Source organism: Oncorhynchus tshawytscha, linkage group LG06 (assembly GCF_018296145.1).
Source record: "Oncorhynchus tshawytscha isolate Ot180627B linkage group LG06, Otsh_v2.0, whole genome shotgun sequence".
NCBI lineage: Eukaryota > Metazoa > Chordata > Actinopteri > Salmoniformes > Salmonidae > Oncorhynchus > Oncorhynchus tshawytscha.
Window position 1 is genome coordinate 71003813 of NC_056434.1, and position 23116 is coordinate 71026928.

Genomic DNA, 23116 nt, shown 5'->3' on the forward strand with positions numbered 1-23116 from the left:
CAATAAGACCTCAGAAACCTATCCACATCCTGGTTAACTCTCTCTACCTGCCCGTTACTCTTGGGGTGAAAACCTGAGGAAAGGCTGACCGAGACCCCCAGATGTTCCATGAACGCCTTCCAGACCCTTGACGTGAACTGGGGACCCCGATCAGACACTATATCCTCAGGCACCCCGTAGTGCCGGAAGACGTGTGTAAACAGGGCCTGCGCAGTTTGTAGGGCCGTAGGGAGACCGGGCAAAGGGTGGAGACGAGAGGACTTAGAAAAACGATCCACAACGACCAGGATCATGGTGTTAACCTGTGAAGGTGGAAGATCGGTTATGTAACTTACCTCTGGGAAGGTGTCTAGGAGCCTTGCACTGGGCGCACACTGAGCAGCAGGAAACATAAACCCTCTCGTCCTTAGCTAAAGTGGGCCGCCAGTGCCTCCCACTAAGACAGCGCACTGTCCGACCGATCGCAGGATGACCAGAGGAGGGTGAAGTGTGGGCCCAATAGATCAGCCGATCGCGGACAGCAGACGGAACGTACAGACGCCCAGCTGGACACTGAGGGGGAACGGGCTCTGCACATGACGCCCGCTCAATGTCCGCGTCCAGCTCCCACACTACCGGCGTCACCAAACAAGAGGCTGGGAGTATGGGAGTGGGATCCATGGACCGCTCCTCTGTGTCATACAGCCGGGACAGTGCGTCTGCCTTAACGTTATGGGAGCCTGGTCTGTAAGAGAGGGTAAACACAAAACGGGTGAAAAACATGGTAAAGGTTTAATTGGAGGAGGAAACCCTGGCAGTTGGCAGCATTTCCGACGTACCCCTGTGGCATGGATAGACGGATCCCACTGGGTTCAGGCGGGAAAGGGGCGCTCAGGATAGACCCCGGTTGTGCTGGTGGAGGCATTGGAAGAACTCCCTGTCTCTCCCAGCGGTCCATGTTCTGGACAACGTGATCCATGGCGACGCCCAGATAGTAAAGCTTCTCCGTATGCTCTTGGACGCGTTTCTCCACCTCCATGTCCGGGGTACTTACTCCTGCTGACTTCATATTTATGGTCAGATATTCTGTCATGCCGTGTGTGTAGGTGGCAGGGAAGTCAGGAGCAGGAGATTTGGTATAATGGAGTAGTTTAATAACGTAAAACAAAACTCCAAAACCAAAGTACATAATAAAATAAACATGGGTACAAGAACCCGTCGCGCACCAATCCATAAAACACGAGCATAACAATAAACAATCTCTGACAAGGACATGAGGGGAAACAGAGGGTTAAATACACAACAATAAATGAATGGGATTGGAACCAGGTGTGTAGGAAGACAAGACAAAACCAATGGAAAATGAAACATGGATCAATGATGGCTAGAAGACCGGTGACGTTGACCGCCGAGCACCGCCCGAACAAGGAGAGGCATTGACTTCGGTAGAAGTCGTGACAGGTTGAAAGGACACTTGAATGTACCCTGGATACCCCATAACACCACCACTATTTGAGTGAGGTTGATATGGTAGAAATTGTGTTTTTATACTTAACAAATAGCATTTAGGGATTACAAATATGTAATAGCAATGGAATTATCTAATTTAATATGCCACTTTGGAGAGGTTTAGGGATACCTGGAATAGTCCCGTGACCACACCTGACACCACTTACTAAAACGTCTTCCCATTTCTAGTTGTTAGGTCTATCAATCCCATTTTTTTCTGATGTTATTCACATGTTGTGGAAGCCATCTGATGTGTTTCCAGTTTTGGAGATCAGTAATTCACTTACAGCTTGTCAATGAAAGATTACTTTCAAAATAAAAATATAAAAAAACAGTTATTTTGTGTGTGCTTGATCTTGTGTATTCTGAACTATGTAACGGCTACCTATCGTCTGATAATTTCCTCATAATCTCCCAGATGCGTTCTTTCCAGATATACCATGTTTTGGCATGTCGGAATCATGTAATTACACATGAATAGCAGTTACTTTTGGGTATATCTATTTAGGTGGAAATCTACATTTTGCCATTACATCTAAAAATCCACTTCGTTGTTAAGACAGTACCATGTTGGAAGGGAATTAATCCATCTAAATGTGCTGTGTCTTGGTGCTCTGAAATAGAGATGATTTAGAGAGAGAGGGAGGGAGAGAAAGATAGAGAAAGATGGAGGACAGCTCAGCCCTTTGAAATGAGGTGGCGTTTGAAGCCTTGCTTGGTGGTGCTTCTAGTTGGCAGGAACAGGGAACGGGCAGAGAGCAGGTGGGGAGCAGAGCGCGGGGAGGGTGATTGTGCACGGCCTTCTGATGATGTGAGTGGGCGACATGAGACACTGGGTCGAGGGCTGTCTCGAGGGGAAACACCAGTGCTAGTCATATAATGGAGGGTACGGATAGAGGGGTATGGAGGGAGGAAGGAGGAAGGAAGAGGGAGGGAGGAAGGGAGATAGGCGATGGAAGGAGAGAGGGAGAGAGATGAAGGAAGATGGATGGTTATTTTACCTTCCCCTTTACGTCACCAGGTTGAGATGTGCTATGTGGCTCCATTAAATGGCTATATAGTGCACATTAGTCCATTTTCCATCTATATTGGACAGTTTAGCAAAATGAAAAGGTATACAGGATAGAAAACACAATGCTCTGAGTCTGAAAAGTGTTTTGTGACAAAATGCAAAACGCTTTGCTCGCATCTATCTGTAACATAGGATCGTCAGGGGTCCACACTGACTGCTATATCTGTCGCAGGTACTTAGGCAGTGAAAGAAGAGATGTGTTTTATGGGCTTGGTCCCTTTTAAAGCCAACAATAAGTGTCCTCTAGCCTTGTAAAGAGCATGCTTAACCGCGGATCCCTTATCTACGGTGGTAAAACACATCGGACAATGCCTAGTCCGCTCTCCATCATGTGTGTTTACACATGTAAGCTCAGGAAGGACTTTCTTTCATTGCATATCTGACTCTATTCAACAAGCATGCAGTTGAAAATAAAATATTGACTCAATATTATGAACTTAACATCAATGTGATAAGTAACCTAGCTGTGGTTGACTTGCTATTTGGCCAAATTGAGCCACTAGCTGCAAGTTGTTATATTTTTAAGTCTGTAAAGGGAGTTGAAAGATTTTGGAATTCAATAGTAGTGCCTTGATGGAAACTTACCTTGACATTATGCAAAATAATGTAAATTCCATCTGAGGATGAGCTATTAGCTGGAGAGAGGTACATTTATAGAGCTCATCTTAAGACAGCACCGTGTACTTTACCAGTCATACTGAGCAAGGAGTTCCAACTAAATTAGTGTCCTTGAGCAGCTAGTGACAAGTAGAGCAAGGTCCTTTACTCTTCCTAATAACTTCCAGATAGAGAGACCTACTCCAGACTGAAAATGAGGCTGTAGCCCAGGCTGTAGTGAGAATATAAAGCATTACTGTACAGGCACTTGATTTGGCTCTGGTCACTGTCTGAGTCATCTTTCATTGCTATATACCTTTATCTTAGTTTAACTGCCCCAGAGTCGCTGAGAATGACAGGGAGAGTGAGAGGATTCAAGGCTTTGATCTGTTAGATGATGTCTAATATAATATTCAGCCAGGTCACAATTTCATGTAGCAATATTGGTTATGATATTTTTAGACTCGATTTTATTAACTTGAGCTTTATATTATATTGTGCATTTTGCTGTACAGTAAATGATAGACAAAGCATGTATATTTTAATACATTTGCCAATGTGGAGATACCTGCTTTTTATGCTTGACTGTTCAATTATTTCCTAATGGGATTTTTGGACTTAAAGCTAGAATCCTTAGTTGCTACATCAAGTTTTGGACGTATAAATTAATTTAGTATACCATTGGTTCTTGAAGAATATAACTTCTAAATGCCTCATGAGCTTAGTTCAACTGTCATACCCATCAGAACGCAACGCTTGCTTTAATGCAATGTTTGTAAACAACGTAAATCTGAACAAAGACTGTATAGCCTCAAAACATGGTTAAAACTATAATTTTGATACCATGGATGGTCGGTCATTGAATCCCTTGCTCTGTCTATGAACTTGAGTGGTTACACTTCTCCAGGCCCATCCCTCAGCTTCTTACCAAAACAGGCGAGATGGCCTTTTGTTACTGTTTCAATTCTCCTTGAATTCAACTCCAGCTTTTATACTAAATAGGCTTAAGTTACATTGCCTCTAGAAAAACACACTGCCCCCTCACTAGATCATTAATGTCTCCCTTTCATCTTGAATACCGTTTGTGTCCACAGTTAGTTTATCTTGATTAGATCAGACCATATAACCCAGATATTAACAAACCACTCCTTTAGAAACACCATTGTAAATCTTTATGAAATCATGAGAAAAAAAACACCCTCTGTTGTTGATCCTGTTTTTGCAAAAGTGTCCCTGTTGCAGCAGTAAATAAGCTCTTTAGTCAAAGTGTCTTTGATGATGGGAACAAACACAAGGACTTTGTCAGGCTAATTGGGGAGTTCTTTTGTCTGCCAGGGCACCCTCTGAAACAGTCTCTTTCAAATTCCCCTGTGTGTGTGTGTGTGGTACTGTAGGGACCCAGCTGCATGGCATGTATGATTCAGATTATTCACACTGAGACAAATAGAATTAGCCTGTTGATTTATGTGACGCCCCCCTCCATCCCTACACTAGAGACACAGGTGGACGGGGTAGGGCATTATGAATGTACAGTGCCTTCAGAAAGTATTCACACCCCTTGACTTATTCCACACTTAGTTCTGTTACAGCCTGAAATCAAAATGGATTAAACAAAAATATATCCCATACTGACAAAGTGAAAACATGTTTTTAGAAAATGTTGCTAATCTATTGAAAATGAAATACTGAAATATCTAATTTAAGTAAGTATTCACATCAATACATGTCAGATCACCTTTAGTAGTGTTTACAGCTGTGAGTCTTTATGGGTAAGCCTCTAAGAGCTTTTCAGACCTGGATTGTACAATATTTGCACATTATTCTTTTTAACAATTCCAATTCTTCAAGCTCTGTTAAGTTGGTTATTGATCATTGCTAGACGGCCATTTTCAAGTCTTGCCATAGATTTTCAAGACGATTTAAATCAAAACTCTAACTAGGCCACTCAGGAACATTCGATGTCGTCTTGGTAAGCAACTCCAGTGTATATTTGGCCTTGTGTTTTAGGGTATTGTCCTGCTGAAAGGTGGACTTGTCTCCCAGTGTCTGTTGGAAAGCAGTCTGAACCAGGTTTTACTCCAAGGATTTTGCCTGTGCTTAGATATATTCCGTTTCTTTTTATCTTAAAAACCTCCCTAGTCCTTGCCGAAGATAAGCATACCCATAACATGATAAAACCACCACTATGTTTGAAAATATGAAGAGTGGTACTCAGTGATGTGTTGTGTTGGATTTGCACCAAACATAACGCTTTGTATTCAGGACATGCTGTAACATTCATTTCTTTACCACATTCTTTGCAGTTATACTTTCTATCTATCCTCAGTTTTCTCCTATCACAGCCATTAAACTCTGTAGCTGTTTTACAGTCACCATTGGCCTCATTGTGAAATCCCTGAGTGGTTTCCTCCTCTCCGGCAACTGAGTTAGGAAGGACACCTGCATCTTTGTAGAAACGGGTGTGCACTGATACAGCATTCCAAGGTCTATTTATTAACTTTGTCTTGCTCAAAGGGATATTCAATGTCAGGTTATCGAGAGTCGATTGCTGCACCGGTGTGTCAATCTATGTTACATAATAAAAAAATAAAGCTTGTTTTGTACCTACCCCAAAAAAGGAGTTCATTAAATATGTGTAAAAAAATATGCTGTATATCTCTTGGATTTAGGACAGGCACTTCAAAACCTTGTTCCTTATGATGTATTTTTTGACTGTCCTTTTTGCCATTTATGAATGTATTATTCAATGCGTTTCTATGGGCTTTAGTAGTAAAGGCCAAAATCTATATTTGATCCCAAAAAATGATATACAGTCCCAGTCAAAAGGTTTGGACACACCTACTCATTCCAGGTTTTTACATTTTTTTAAAACTATTTTTTGCATTGTAGAATAATAGTGAAGACATTAAAACTATGAAATAACACATATGGAATCATGTAGCAACCAGAAAAGTGTTAAACAAATTCATATTTGAGATTCTTCAAAGTATCCACCCTTTGCCTTGATGACAGATTTACACACTCTTGGCATTCTCTCAACCAGCTTCATGAGGTAGTCACCTGGAATGCATTTCAATTAACAGATGGCCTTGTTAAAAGTTCATTTGTGGAATTTCTTTCCTTCTTAATGCGTTTGAGCAAATCAGATAGCCCTATTTGGTAAAAGACCAAGTCCATATTATGGCAAGAACAGCTCAAATTATCAAAGAGAAACGACAGTCCATCATTACTTTAAGACATGAAGGTCAATCTGGAACATTTCAAGAACTTTTATAGTTTCTTCAAGTGCAGTTGCAAAAACCATCAATGCTATGATGAAACTGGCTCTCATGAGGACCACGACAAGAAAGGAAGACCCAGAGATACCTCTGCTGCAGAGGATAGGTTCATTAGAGTTACCTGCCTCAGAAATTGAGCCCAAATAAATGCTTAACAGAGTTCAAGTAACAGACACATCTCAACATCAGCTGTTCAGAGGAGACTGCATGAATCAGGCCTTCATGATCGAATTGCTGCAAAGAAACCACTACTAAAGGACACCAAAAAGAAGGAGAGACTTGCTTGCAACAAGAACCATGAGCAATGAACATGACCAATCTGTCATTTGGTCTGATGAGTACAAATTTGAGATGTTTGGTTCCAATTGCTTTGTCTTTGTGAGACGCAGAGTAGGTGAACGGATGATTTCCAGATGTCTGGTTCCCACCGTGAAGCATGGAGGAGGAGGTGTGATGGTGTGGGGTTGCTTTGCTGGTGACACTGTCATTCATTTACTTAGAATTCAAGGCACACTTAACCAGCATGGCTACCACAGTATTCTGCAGCGATACGCCATCCCATCTGGTTTGCGCTTAGTCGGACTATCATTTGTTTTTCAACAGGACAATGACCCAACACTCCTCCAGGCTGTGTAAGGGCTATTTGTTCAAGAAGGAGAGTGATGGATTGCTGCATCAGATGACCTGGCCTCCACAATCACCCGACCTCAACCTAATTGAGATGGTTTATGATTAGTTGGACTGCAGAGTGAAGGAAAAGCAGCCAACAACTGCTCAGCATATGTGGGATCTCCTTTAAGACTGTTGGAAAAGCATTCCAGGTGAAGCTGGTTGAGATAATGCCAAGAGTGTGCAAAGCTGTCATCAAGGCAAAGGGTGGATACTTTAAAGAGTCTAAAATCTAAAATATATTTTGATTTGTTTAACAATGATTTGTTTCCTCAATGATTCCATATGTGTTATTTCATCGTTGTGATGTCTTCAATATTATTTTAGAATGTAGAAATTTGTAAAAAATAAAGCAAAGCCCTTGAATGAGTACGTGTGTCCAAACTTTTGATACCTAAAGGGGTCCTAAAATTCAAAATCATATAGCTAAATAATCTATAGTATGACCATCTCAAACAATTTCATATGTCAGCTAATATTCCCTTTGAATGGATGTTCAGTTCAAACAAATTAAAAGTAGTTCCCTCCAATGTACACTTTGCACAGTTATGCAAATTGCTTATAGGTAAAGTGTTTATGAGTGGGTTTCTTGTATAGTCACCATATACACCTGAAGTACATTGTAATGATACATTTTGACTATATTGATTCAGATTACTCTGAATATAAAGGGCTCATAGTGTAATATTTGCATTTCCTTTTTCAGGTAAAGAATGTGTTGGACCAGGAGGGCTTCGGCCGACAGAAGCGAGGCTACAGAAGCATCAACGAAATTGACGTCAAAATTACCGACCCCCTATTCAGCAAACAGTGGTATCTGGTGAGTTGTCATCAGCGTCCGTTATACTTGTTTACTCACTGACCACTGATCACAGACATATTCACTGCTGCTCCTCCTATGGAGATGAAGTCTTCTCATTAGGCCAGTCAATATTGCCCACACCATCTCATCTCCCTGTTTATGTCAGCCTCCTCCCCCAGTGTTTACCCTAGACTGGCAAGCGTGACTTTCCTTTCCACCAGGGCCAACGTGCCTTCCTTTGTTCCACTTGTCAGATTAAACGCTCCGCAGTAGGATCCCAGCTAAGTGCCATATCTGTGACATTTACTCCCCATCCCTCCCATCCTCCACACCTCATCTCTTCCTCCCCCCTTCCTTACCCCTATCTTCCTCCATGTTGACTAATCATCTAATGGCCGCTCGGCTGGGTGTCCTGCGTCACGGCCTGTCTCCATATTGTTTGTGTGACTGATTAGATCAACACGGGCCAGGCTGATGGGACCCCTGGACTGGACCTCAATGTGGCCGAGGCTTGGGGACTGGGCTACACCGGGAGAGGCATCACCATAGCCATCATGGACGATGGTAGGTACCAGTATAGACCTTACGGTTGAAGTTGTATCACTATCATTTTATTTTTTATTTTATTTATTTCACCTTTATTTAACCAGGTAGGCCATTTGAGAACAAGTTCTCATTAACAACTGCGACCTGGCCAAGATAAAGCAAAGCAGTGCAACAAAAACAACAACACAGAGTTACACATGGAATAAACAAACGTACAGTCAATAAAACAATAGAAAAAGCTGTATACTGTATGTGCAAATGAAGTAAGGAGGTAAGGCAATAAATAGGCCAATAGTGGCGGAGTAATTACAATTTAGCAATTAACACTGGAGTGATAGATGTGCAGATGAGGATGTGTAAGTAGAAATACTGGTGTGCAAAATAGCAGAAAAACAAAAACAAATATGGGGATAAGGTAGGTAGTTGGATGGGTTATTTAACAATGGGCTTTGTACAGCTGCAGAGATTGGTAAGTTGCTCTGACAGCTGATGCTTCAAGTTAGTGAGGGAGATATGATTTTTGCAATTCGTTCCAGTCATTGGCAGGAGAGAACTGGAAGGAAAGGCGGCCAAAGGAGGTGCTGGCTTTGGGGATGACCAGTGAAATATACCTGCTGGAGCGCGTGCTATGGGTGGGTGGTTCTATGGTGACCAGTGAGCTGAGACCTGGAGCCAGTGGGTTTGGCGACGAATATGTAGCGAGGACCAGCCAACGAGAGCATACAGGTCGCAGTGGTTGGTAGTATATGGGGCTTTGCTGACAAAACGGATGGCACTGTGATAGACTGCATCCAATTGGTTGAGTAGAGTGTTGGAGGCTATTTTGTAAATGACATCGCCGAAGTCAAGGATCGGTAGGATAGTCAGTTTTACGAGGGTATGTTTGGCAGGAGGCTTTGTTGCGAAATAGGAAGCCGATTCTAGACTTAATTTTGGATTGAGATGCTTAATATGAGTCTGGAAGGAGAGTTTACAGTCGAGCCAGACACCTAGGTATTTATAGTTGTTCACATATTCTAAGTCAGAACCGTCCAGAATAGTGAGTAGTCCAGAGTAGTATCTTAATAGAGGTCATCACTGGGATTGTAGTTCTGGGCTAAAGCCCTATACATTCGGCCTCCACCGAGGTCCAGAGGTTCACTCTGAAAATGTGTTATATTTCCTCACCGTCAAAATTTGCAATAAACATAAGGTCAGCTATCCATGTTTTTGTGGGGATTTTTTGATTCTCTCTGACTGTTTAGCTTTTAATCAGGTGACTGTTAGTGAGCTGGACAGAGTGAAGAGACTGTATAATGTAATTTATACACAGTTTCGATTTGGTTTTAATCATTTAAATGCACAGTAGATTGAGGGCTTTTTTTTGTCATACCATCCACAGGGGCTGTGTGTTTGATACCCCTACTTTATACCCTGTAGCCAGTGGTGTTAAGGAACTAAGTAAAAAAAAACTTGAAGTACTACTTAAGTAATTTCTTTCTATCTGTAGTTTATTTGACTATTTATATATTTTTTAAACTTTTACTTTTACTTCCAAAATAAATTCTGTACTTTTTACTACTTCTTACATTTTGCATGCTCAGACAGGACAGCAATATGGTCCAATTCACGCACCTATCAATATAACGCGTTGTCATCCCTACTGCCTCTGATCTGGCGGACTCACGAAACACAAATACTGTGTTTGTAAAGTATGATTATTGGGTACTTTTTCCACCACTACCTGTAGCTATTCAGGACCCGAGTTGGTAGCCATTCATAACAATTGGTGGCCACTACACAGTATGTGTCAATTATAAAGATTTAAAGGTATTAGTCATCCACTTATTATTGTGGTTATTTATAGTTCATGACGACAAGGTATCACATGGTTAATGAACTAAATACCATTTGAATAAATGACATGTACAAGTACCGACCAGCTCCACATTAGAATGTAATAAGTATAATGTAAAATAAGTGACAATTTATTGGTTGACATCTTCTTATAAAGTTCAAAACCTCCCCTCAAGACCTAAATTCATTTGAGGAAAAATGTATAGCATTATCTCACTAATTTATGTTGAAATTATGTTTCAGGGATCGACTATCTCCACCCAGATCTTGCATCAAACTACGTAAGTGCTTAATCTTTGTTCTCATTTCACAATCCTCTCCGTTAATTCCCTGTATTGCTGTTTTGACATAAATCAGGCCTTGAAATGGCACTTGTCACAGGTCTGTTGTTGAGTGCCAGTGGCAGTGCCAGTGGCAGGTGTATTCCAAGTTTCCTTCATGGTTGGCAAGTCTCCTTGAATCCTTAGAGGACGGGGAGACAGGCATCCGGCCAGCCAAGCTGTTTAATGTTAATGCGTACAGCACTGTGGCAGGCGGGATGGCAGGCCGATCTGTCACTGGTACAGATAATGCCAGGGTAGCTAGCACCGCATATTGTGATATTCCAACTCCAGAATACTGATAATAACACCTCAAAAGACTGCTAGTGTTGCTGGCCAGAAACAGGAAAAAGACTAAGGAGTAAAAGTAAGGAACTCACATTACAAAATATATTATTTAACTAATAACACTGCAGTACTAGTGAACATCTATGGACTATGTACTCAATAAGCTCAGTGTTCAGTGGTAAACAGAACTGGCCAACTGCTGAAATTCTGAAATGGCTGTTGTTGAAATGGCTGTTGTTTTGACTGATAGTGAGAGTTGTGAATGTTATCGGATCTGACAGAATCGTTTACAGCAGGGTGCCCAATACTGATACAGGAAACCAGTCATGTCTTTTGTAACACAGCACCATCCAGTAATATGTTCTCTCATAGAGACACAGTAATGAACGGTACTGAAAGGCTATGCTGCATCTCTGCTGTGGGATGCAATTAGACACACACAAACACACACACACATACACATACACACAGTGCTGTTCCTCTATCCCTTCATCTCTGCTTCTCCTCCCTTCTCTTTCCTCTCATCTTGGAAAGATTTCAGAGCTTCAGAGAAGGTGAAAGATGAGACGGCAGAAGAGGGAGAGAGTGAGAGTGAGGGAGAGAGAGAGATGATTAAATGTAAACTATTTCCTTTCAGTCGGAGGATATTGGAAAAAGGGGAATTATTTTAAGATAGGCAAGGAAACTTGATACTGTGTGCAGTTCTGTTCAGCTTTTCAGCTTTTTGACATAAGCTCTGTGGTTCCTGTGTGATGCCTGTGTGTGTGTGTGTGTGTGTATGTTTCTTGCCTGTTAACTGGGATGAGTCTTACCCCAAAAATAGCCTGTCGTGAACGTGGCAGTCAGGATGATGCAGGACATGCATGCTCTACTGGGCTGATGGATCATGCTGTGTAACGATCTAAAACTGACTTAGTGCTATACACTTCCTGTGGGTTTGTGTGTGTGTGTCTTTATGTGTGTGTGTGTGTGTGTGTGTGTGTGTGTGTGTGTGTGTGTGTGTGTGTGTGTGTGTAGGAGGCTGATAATCTCATTTAGTGCATCTTCACTCTCTTCCAGGGCCGAAGCTGTTGTTGGTTTATGTATTCCTATTTTTCAGAAGACTACAAACACTGCAATCAGCCACTATTGATTGGTCTGCATTAGTATGTGCAAGAGCGCACGGTTATACAGTGCATTTGGAAAGTATTCAGACCAATTCCCTTTTTCCACATTTTGTTATGTTACAGCCTTATTCTAAAATGTATCAAATATTGTTTCCCCCTCATCAATCTACACACTGCCCCATAATGACGAAGCACAAACAGTTTTTTTGAAATTTTTGCACATTTATCAAAATTTAAAACAGAAATAAGAAATTACGGTGCCGTAGTCATCATTATAATATGATGCCATTATCAAAGGGCAGCAGATGTCAGGTAAAGCCGGGACAATCTTGTTTAGCGCCTCTTACGCATCGTTCCGACAGACATCCTACTCTTGATAATGTAACTAACTTAAAGCAGTTATCAATGTTATCATCTGAAGGACTTTTGACAATGTGATTTCTTTTCTCCTATCTGGTCTTTGGGAAGTCTCTAGCAAGCTGGAGGTTTCTCAGTGCCCATATCTGCACTGGGATGTTGCATTGGGATGTTGTTACTGCAGTATTATTGGATGTTGTGTCTTTATATTGTTCAAGGATTACTTTCTTTCCTCCAAGGGAAATTACCATGCCAACGCCCGTTGATGTCACATAATCACAAGGGTTCATCTCGTACAGTGTGTGTTTTAGTGTGCGTGTGCCTGTATTTTATTAGGTTGTTAAGGGATTCTGAGTCTCTTGTATTGGCAAGTACTGCATGACGAAGATGGTGTGGTAAAGATAATCATGACGTATGAGTTTAATAAGGAACCAGAGAGAACTCTTTTTTATTCACACTTAGAATATCAATTAGTAGGCTATTGATGTAAATTAGTCTACAACAAATTTCACAGTATGTGTTTCCAAACTGGTATATGAGGACACTCGATATTCAAAAGCTTTGTGCCAAGCTTTGGAATATTTATACTTTTTTAATATCAAACGACCTTCCTTTGTTCATAATGAGAATATCATAAGTGGTACTCTGAGAGAGGCATGAGAGCATTTCTAGTGCATAGTTAATTTGAGGATGTGGTAATATTCAATACAGCAGGGGATTGAAAATCTAAGCAGGGCTTTGACCTTATATAATATAAGGGGCCTATAGCAACGAACATTAGCCAGTGTACTAACACAAGGTAATCTCTCGTTAAACCATCAATACGTGGAAAAATCACCCACACAGCTGATCTCAGTTGCACTACTTTTTGGCGTTGCCTATTCTTATTATAATTTTATGTAATCCTTTAATTACATATTGTTTTAAAAATAAAGTTATTGTTGAATAGTATGGTCGTTACTTATCAAGCTCGGGGAAAACTATCCCGGACTGTCCATATTTGAAATGTATATTGAATCAAGTCAATCATGATGCGTTAGGTCTATATTATCTATTTTATTCAAAATAAAAGGCTGTCTAATAAAGTTATTTCAAACAGCACACATATTATTTTGTCATTTTAAGGTGAAACATTTAAATGAAATATAGGCCTACTCCTTCTATATTCTTATACTCGAATAAGTATACTTTTTTTTACAGTTTAAAATACTCCTGATAGGTTGATATTTCATTGTGGGTGGGAGTAGAGAACCTAGACGCAGCTGTCTAGTATCATAATCACTTGACACGGTAACAGCGAGAGATCAACTGATCTCCTTGTTTATTATTGTGGGTGGTTGCAATCAAGTTTTGGTTGCAATCAAGTTTTAATAACACACACATGTAAACTCCCGTGTGTCGCGTTTTAAGAAATCCAGCGGAAGCCTGCACGAGCACATTAAGTTCTGTCTGTCCTAAGTTGGACTTTTTGTGAGTGGTTTTGAATACAACCACCAAGTATTTGTATTATGTTGAATGATCTGTACATTTTGTGCTGACGTATACTCAAAAGGAACACCTATGTGAGAATGATGTTCATTGACTACATCTCAGCATTCAACACCATAGTGCCCACGAAGCTCATCCTGGACTTCCTGGCGGGCCGCCCCCAGGTGGTAAGAGTTGGCAACAACTCTTCTGTCATGCTGATTCTTAACACTGGGGCCCCTCAGGGGTGTGTACTTAGTCCCCTCCTTTACTCCCTGTTCACCCATGACTGTGTGGCCAAACATGACTCCAACACCATCATTAAGTTTGCTGACGACACAACAGTGGTAGGCCTGATCACCGACAACGATGAGATGGACTATAGGGAGGAGGTCAGAGAACTGGCAGTGTGGTGCCAGGACAACAACCTCTCCCTCAATGTGAGCAAGACAAAGGAGAAGATCGTGGACAACAGGAAAAGGCGAGCCGAACAGGCCCCCATTAACATTGACTGGGCTGTAGTGGGGCAGGTCGAGAGTTTCAAGTTCTATGGTGTCCACATCACCAATGAACTATCATGATCCAAACATACCAAGACAGTCATGAAGAGGGCACGGCAAAACCTTTTCCCCCTAAAGAGACTGAAATTGGTTCCCAGATCCTCAAAAGGTTCTACAGCTGCACCATCGAGAGCATCCTGACCGGTTGCATCACCGCCTGGTATGGCAACTGCTCGGCATCTGACTGTAAGGTGCTACAGAGGGTAGTGTGAATGGCCCTGTACATCAATGAGGCCAGGCTTCCTGCCATCCAGGACCTATATAATAGACGGTGTCAGAGGAAAGCCCATAAAATTGACAGAGACTCCAGTCACCCAAGTTATAGACTGTTTTCTCTGCTACCGCATAGCAATCGGTACTGGAGCATCAAGTCTAGGACCAAAAGGCTCCTCAACAGCTTCTACCCCCAAGCCATAAGACTGCTGAACAATTAATAAAGTCGACCACCACCCCTACGTTTTGTACACTGCTGCTACTTGCTGTTTATTATCTATGCATAGTCACTTCACCCCTACCTACATGTACAAATTACCTCAACTAACCTGTACCCCCGCACACTGACTCTGTACCGGTGCCCCCTGTATATAGCCTCGTTATTGTTATTCTTATTGTGTTACTTTTAATTCATATTTTTTACTTTAGTCTACTTGGTAAATATTTTCTTAACTCTTCTTGAACTGCACTGTTGGTTAAGAGCTTGTAAGTAAGCATTTCACGGTAAGGTCTACACTTGTTGTATTCGGCGCATGTGACAAATAAATTAACACCAGTAACTTTTTGTCCTAACACCAACCTTCAGCCTCAACCCTCTCTGTATACAGAGCAGAGGAGGCTGATGGAAGGAAGCTATAGGAGGACAGGCTCATTGTAATGGCTGGGATGGAATAAATGGAACGGTATCAAACACATCAATCATATGGAAACCAAACGTTTCCATTTATTCCATTCCAGCTATTACAATGAGACCTTCCTCCTATAGCGCCTCCCACCAGCCTCCACTGATACAGAGGTATCAACCCCTCCAGACAATCTTACTCACACTACAGCCACGGTGCTGGAAGTCATTCTCTTCACCTTGTTACTACCTGGTTTCCTGCTCCACTCGGCTGATACAGCAGAGCAGCAGAGCAGAGCAGCAGAGCAGCAGGGTGCAGTGTTTTGGCATCTCTTTGTCCCTCACTGAGTCATCCCTATATCCTCACTGGGAAATGTCAGCTGGTATCTTACTAAGGTCTGACCTGGCCAGTCCACCCGGTAAAATTTGATGGGTTTAGCTCTATACTTCTAATGATCACCACCACACTTTCACCGCCATCTCCCTCGTGTCTCTGGTGTCTGGGCACGCTGCTCTGTAAAAACTCCACGAGTCATAAATGCCATTCAGACAGACAAGCTACAAATAGAGAAATGACGGGGAATTGTGATTAGAACGACAGGGGATTTTGAATGTGACTGAGCTGAAGGAGAGAGGAAGATGAGAGAGACAGCAGTGGAGAGTTAGAGAGAGAGACTGTCTAACATAAAAACAGGGGAAACACAGTGACAACCCACTGGGCACAGACATAATTTCAACATTTAGTTTTGATTTGGTTGAGTTGTCACCTAATGTGAATTCAATGGGAAATCAACAAAATCTGTCACCATGGATTTAGGTTAAAAGTCGGATGAAAAATAGATGAAATGCCCTAACATTGATGACTCAGTTTTCCATGTTGATTCAACATCATCAATCTCTCCTTGTCCCAGTCTGTAATCCCAACATGTTTCAAGCTGACCACAATTGTCCCTGTTCCCAAGAACTCCAAGGTAAGGGAACCTGCCTAAATTACTATAGCCCTGTAGCACGCACATCTGTAATTAAGAAGTGCTTTAAAAGGCTGGTCAAGAAACATAACAACACCATCCTCCTAGACACCCTGGACTCACTCCAATTTGCATACCGTCCCCACAGATCCACAGATGACACCATCGCAATTGCGCATCACACTGCCCTCTCCCACCTGGACAAGAGGGGAAATAACTATGTGAGAATGGTGTTCATAGACCACAGCTCAGCGTTCAACACCGTAGTCCCCTCTAAGCTCACCACCAAGCTAGGTACCCTGGGACTGAACACCTCTCTCTGCAACTGGATCCTGGACTTCCTGACGGGCGGGCCCCAGGTGGGGAGGGGGGGCCACTTTCAGGGGTGCGGTGGGGCCTTTCGATCGGTCGAGTTAAGTGGAGCCTTTCGAGCTGTTTTGGTTCCTGACTCAAAGGGAATAATACCCTGCCATCTCCCTCAGAACATTGAAACGTATTGTATCCTTCACCAGCTCATATCTGTGTGAAGCTGGAATCAGCACTGCTCTTGTCTGCATTAAAACCAAATATCAAACCAGGTTGGATGTGACAGCAGAGATGAGATGCACACTGTTGATCACAGCCCCTGACTTTGAGAAGCTCTGACGTGACATGCATCAAGCATACCCATCTCATTAGTGGTGGTGAGATAATGATGCTTTCAAGACAACTGGAAACTCAGAAAAACACTAGGTCAAATCATGACATCAGTGATCTTCAGGTTGGAAAGTCTGAAGGCCCGAGTTCCCGACTTGGAGTTGGATGACTGTTCAAAGCTATTTTTTTCTTCTCCCAAGTTCCAGTTGTCTTGAACGCACTGAAGTCGGAAGTTAGAGATTTATGAGTTCCCAGTTTCCAGTTGTTTTGAACGCGACAGAGACATTATGTCAGACACATTTGAGATTGACCATCATAGCCCCACATTAAAAAAGTAAACATTGGTTGTTAATTACATAATGGTTTTCACATGGTTGGGGTCGCCAGAATTTTGAGATATCAAAATGGGGTCATGGACTAAAAAAAATTGGGAACCCCTTGCCTACAGGGTGGAGGTCAAAGACTTGGCAATGTGGTGCCATGACAACAACCTCAACGTCAGTAAGACCAAGGAGCTGATCGTGGACTACAGGAGAAAGAGGGGAGAGAACGCCCCCATCCACATCGATGGGGCTGTAGTGGAACAGGCCAAGAGCTTCAGGTTCCTTGGCGTCCACATCACTACGGACTTAACATGGTCCACACACACCCGCACAGTTGTAAAGAGCAACACCTCTTCCCACTCAGGAGGCTGAAATTGGCCCTTGGATCCTCAGAAGGTTCTACAGCTGCACCATGATGAGAATCTTGACTGGATGCATCACTAATTAGTATGGCAAATGCACCGCCTTCGACCTCAAAGTGTTACCCAGGGCATCACTGGGGCCGAGCTCCCTGCCATCCAGGACCTCTATCACGCGGTGTCAGAGGAAGAATTGCCAAAGAATTCAGCCACCCAAGCCTAGACAGTTGAATCTGCTGCCGTCCGCCAAAGCATCAGATCTCAGACTAACAGGCTTCCGAAACAGCTTCTACCCCAAGCCATAAGACTTCTAAATAGTTCATTAAATGGTTACACGGACTATCTGCATTGACAATATCTTGCACTGACTCTACGCACACTCACAAGACTATGATCTCATAAGCAAGCATTTCATGGTAAAGTCGACACCAGTTGTATTCGGGGCACGTGACACATTTGTCTATTTGATTTTGATCAGCTTACATTTTGTTGTTGAAGAAAATGACGTGAAAACAACATTGATTAAACCAGTTGTTGCCCAGTGGGAAGAGACTTGAAGGTGACTAGTTGACTGTTTTGGGTTGAGAAAAGTGGAAAAATAGGAAGAGGAAAATGAAAAACAGAGTGGCTTCCAGACAACAAAGTTTGAGAGAGACGTCCTTTCAAGATGGCTTCTGAAATGACAATCTCAAAGGGAAGCAAGTGTTACAGAAAATAGGGAGGGGTCTATATAGAGAGACAGAGAGACAGAGAGACAGAGAGAGAAAATAAATCAGGTTCCTGTAATGGTTGGTGGATTTGTAGATTTGTTTGTGTGTGCGTGCCTATGTGAGTGAGTGTGGCTGCAGGGCAGGCCATTTGCTGATTACGCAGCATGGATTGATGACTCTCCGACAGATGTGCTTCTAATGCATCTGTTTTCTCCTGCTTTTCCGCTGTTAATTCCGCTTCTATTACTTTTGGCCACGTGGAATTAAATGTCGGGAATAATTGGTGTGTCAGTGTCTCAGCCGCTGTTCCCTGCTGTGACCATGCATTACCATCATATTAGTACTGTGTGCGTGTATGTTTGTGCGAGTGAGCGTTTTGGATATTTTCTTCGTGTTAATCTGTTCCACGTGACATGCTTCCATCAGACTGAAAGGTCTTCATTATAGCATGTTTTTGCATGAGGACATTCTACAAGAAAATTCTCGAAGCAATCGACCTTTTAATTATTCTGCCAGGTTAAGAACAATTGGACTCAGTGTTGTCCAGAAAAGTGTTTTACTCACACGTTGCGTAACTGAGAGGAAAATGAATAGAAGAATCTGAAACGTCACAACACAGTGAACCACACCCAGTATACAGAGGCTGCAACAACAAGAACATCAGTTGAGTCGTTAGTAAAGTGACACATGACAGCGGTCTAGGTTGGGTCTGGACAAGACAAGACTAGATTTGAGAAGGTCACTGCACCTCTATTGGATGCTCTGTAGTTTTGTGTTACCGTTACCTTCTTGTTTCTCTCACTCTCTCTTCTTCCTGTTGTGTCTTGTAGCCTGTCTGATTAAACTGTTTGTGTTCGGTCTTTTCAGAACGCCGAGGCCAGCTATGACTTCAGCAGCAATGACCCATACCCATACCCCCGCTACACTGACGACTGGTTTAACAGGTAAAAACCAGCTGCCCCTCACCCCTCTAAAGTAATCTGCCCCATAAGAATTAATCACACAGTTATAGTTTTATTTCTGTTTTTCCATTTGAGTATGTGTTTGTGTGTGTGTGTGTGTGTGTGTGTGTGTGTGTGTGTGCGCTACCTGTTAGTGTATTCAATTATATGTGTGTTAATGTGTATACTTGTGTGGGCATGTGTGTGCTACCTGTCAGTGTATTCAATTATGTGTGTGTGTGTGTGTGTGTGTGTGTGTGTGTGTGCGCGTGCTACCTGTTAGTGTATTCAATTATATATGTGTGAATGCGTATACTTGTGTGGGCATGTCTGTGCAACCTGTCAGTGTATTCAATTGTGTGTGTGTGTGTGTGTGTGTGTGTGTGTGTGTGTGTGTGTGTGTGTGTGTGTATACGTGTGTGGGCATGCATGAATGTGTGTTTGCAGAGGAGTGAGGCAGAGGAGTGAGTTTGAGCTTTGTGTCTGATAAACTCTGTTCTCCTTGGCTTGGCCAGGGTGTAGCAAGTCCCCTTGTCTGTATTGATTTTGTGCTGCCTTTAACCAGCACAAAAACACCCTGTGGCGAACTGCACTAGCATCGAAAGGTCCCCGCAATATGCAACTTTTCAGGGAAGTCAGGAACCAATACACACAGTCAGTTAGGAAAGCAAAGGCTAGCTTTTTCAAACAGAAATTTGTATCCTGCAGCACTAATTCCAAAAGGTTTTGGGACACTGTAAAGTCCATGGAGAATAAGAGTACCTCCTCCCAGCTGCCCACTGCACTGAGACTAGGAAGCACTGTCACCACTGATAAATCCATGATAATCAAGAACTAGCATCACTACTCTGGACAGTTCTGACTTAGAATATGTGGACAACTACAAATATCTAGGTGTCTGGTTAGACTGTAAACTCTCCTTCCAGACTCACATTTAAGCATCTCCAATCCAAAATTACATCTGGAATCGGCTAACCTATTTCGCAACAAAGCCTCCTTCACTCATGCTGCCAAACTTACCCTCGTAAAACTGTCTATCCTACTGATCCTTGACTTCAGCGATGTCATTTACAAAATAGCCTCCAACACTCTACTCAGCAAATTGGATGCAGTCTATCACAGTGCCATCCGTTTTGTCACCAAAGCCCTATATACTACCCACCACTGCGACCTGTATGCTCTCGTTGGCTGGCCCTCACTACATATTCATCGCCAAACCCACTGGCTCCAGGTCATCTATAAGTCTTTGCTAGGTATAGCTCCGCCTTATCTCAGCTCACTGGTCACCATAGCAACACCAACCCATAGCACGCACTCCAGCAGGTATATTCCACTCGTCATCCTTAAAGCCAACACCTCGCTAGCTTTAAGTGTCAGCTGTCAGAGCAGCTTACCGATCGCTGCAGCTGTACATAGCCCCTCTGTCAATAGCCCATCCAACCAACTACCCACCTCATCCCCATATTTGTTTTTGTTTTTCTGCTCTTTTGCACAACAGTATTTCTACTTGCTCATCCTCATCTGCACATCTATCACTCCAATGTAATTTGTAATACATTGTAATTAATTCGCCACTATTGGCCTATTTATCGCCTTACCTCCTTACTTCATTTGCACACACTCTATACAGATATTTATATCGTGTTATTGACTGTACGTTTCTTTATCCCATGTGTAACTCTGTGTTGTTGTTTTTGTCACACTGCTTTGCTTTATCTTGGCCAGGTCGCAGTTGTTAATGAGAACTTGTTCTCAACTGGCCTACCTGGTTAAATAAAGGTGAAATAAAAAATATATATAAAAGAATCTCGCCACGTAGCTCTAGTCATTAATATCTTTGGGCACTCATAGCTGCTGCATTACTGCAGTCCATAACATATACCGCCCAGACTAGTTATTAAGGAGATATATCATGCGAGGTAGGTACTGTGAGTTAGAAGATATTGTGTGTTGCAATTTATTCCTGCGTATCTGTATGAATGGAAGTGAAGATTGGCTGATAAATTATGGATTCATTTAGTTTGGTAGCTTGTCATCTGTAGAGTATTTAGACACAGTTTAAATGTACTCTTTATTTGGATGAGTAGGCAACCTTGCTTTACATTCCAGTGATGTAAATCTACCTAGACAATGCACTCTGTGAGATCTTCTACAGGTATGAGAGGTACACAGAGATACGGTGGCTAGATTGGCATTTGTCCACTCGCTCCTGTCTGCAGTGCTCACAGGGGCGACCTTGTGTCCGATAGCGTCGTATCTTTCTCCCATCGCCAACTCAGACTTCATGACCCACTGCTGCCGAGGGCACCTCAAGGACTAGACGATTAAACATAGAGAACACCATCTACCCTCACTGCTCTCCACTCTCCACCACACGTGTGTGTGTGTATGTGTGTGTATGTGTGTGTATGTGTGTGTATGTGTGTGTGTGTGTGGTGTAGCATCGCCGCTGCTGGATTAGTGCAGTGCAGGACTCGGTGGCTAATTAGCTGTTTGTTTATAAATAGCAGACTTTCTGTGGCAAGGCATGCTGGGAAAGCCGAGAGGGCTCACTGCATCTACCCTGTGGGAAGCCCACACACACACAAACACACAGGCACATAGGCATGTGCACACACACACAACGCAATTTTGCCTTCGTATGACCTTTTAAAATGCCATCTCCTCAACCAAACATCGGATTTTAATGCAAATCGGAGATTCTACCAATTTCTTAATCTTCTTTCAAATGAATGTGGTAGGAATTGTTGAAGCTAATGTTATCCAGGTGGCGCAATGGGCTGATTCCTCATTCTAATTCTTATTGATTTGTGCCCCAACCGGTAATTTGTGTCTTCCAACCGGTAATCCTATTCCTGATAGACATAATAGGTTTAAACAGAAGTCACAAAGTCTACAATAGGTGGTTAAAGACCTGGTACATTGACCTAATACATCGATTCCCAATATGTTTTCCAACCTTAGCCCGTTCCCCAATCTATCTGTGTGTTTCTGTGTGTAGTCATGGAACAAGGTGTGCTGGTGAGGTGTCTGCAGCAGCCAACAACAACATCTGCGGAGTCGGAGTGGCCTACAACTCTAAGGTGGCAGGTATGTAGACTACTCTAATACTGTGGTAAATAACAGCTGGCTTGGATGTAAAAGTACTAGTGATCACAGTCATCTTTGAAAACTTGTAAAAGTGGCAGTCATAATAACCTATCCAATGCTTTTTAACTTTAGTAGTAGATGTAGGAAGAATCAAGTTGGCTACATAGCCATTTCTTCCGCCCTTGTAGCTAGTGATAGCTGGTGACAGTGATCAAAGATTATCTACACGGAGGATACCAAACATTAGGAACACCTTCCTAATATTGAGTTGCACCTTCCCCTTTTGCTCTCAGAACAGCCTCAATTCATCGGGGCATGGACTCTACAAGGTGTCGAAAGCGTTGCACAGGGATGCTGGCCCCCGTTGACTTCAATGCTTCCCACAGTTGTGTCAAGCCTTGCACCTACTACCATACCACCTTCTGAATGGCACACATACACAATCAATGTCTCAATTTAACCTGTCACTTCACCGTCATCTATACTGATTGAAGTGGATTTAACAAGTGATGACTTCCGGAGGACATCCGCCAACCTATCAGAACTGACATGTTGTCCACTCAATCAAAGGATCAGATAATTAAACTAGTACTGAAAGCATAAGCTACAGCTAGCTAGCACTGCAGTGCATACAATGTGGTGAGTAGTTGACTCAAAGAGAGGGAAAGACAATAGTTGGTCTTTTTTGAACAAATGTATTTATTTTTAAAAAATGTAGGAGAAGCCGCAGAGAGAGAGAGACAGAGACCGAGAGAGAGCTATATTTCATTGTATTTTTTTTCACTTTCACTTACTTAGCTAGCTAATGCAGCGAGCTTACTTATCCTACTCAAACATCTGGCTCAAACAGAGAGGAATGCTATTTATG

General features: G+C 42.5%; 1 protein-coding gene across 2 annotated transcripts in view; it reads left to right on the forward strand.

The window, feature by feature from the left end:
- The window catches only part of pcsk2 (proprotein convertase subtilisin/kexin type 2), a 76905-nt gene that overhangs the window by 10797 nt on the left and 42992 nt on the right, over window positions 1-23116 (forward strand). For both annotated transcript variants that reach the window (XM_024424878.2, XM_024424879.2), the window contains exons 3-7: window positions 7811-7924; window positions 8362-8470; window positions 10532-10569; window positions 19085-19161; window positions 22160-22248. In XM_024424878.2, coding sequence (XP_024280646.1) covers window positions 7811-7924; window positions 8362-8470; window positions 10532-10569; window positions 19085-19161; window positions 22160-22248 — 427 coding nt within the window. The remainder of the gene's footprint in view (window positions 1-7810; window positions 7925-8361; window positions 8471-10531; window positions 10570-19084; window positions 19162-22159; window positions 22249-23116) is intronic.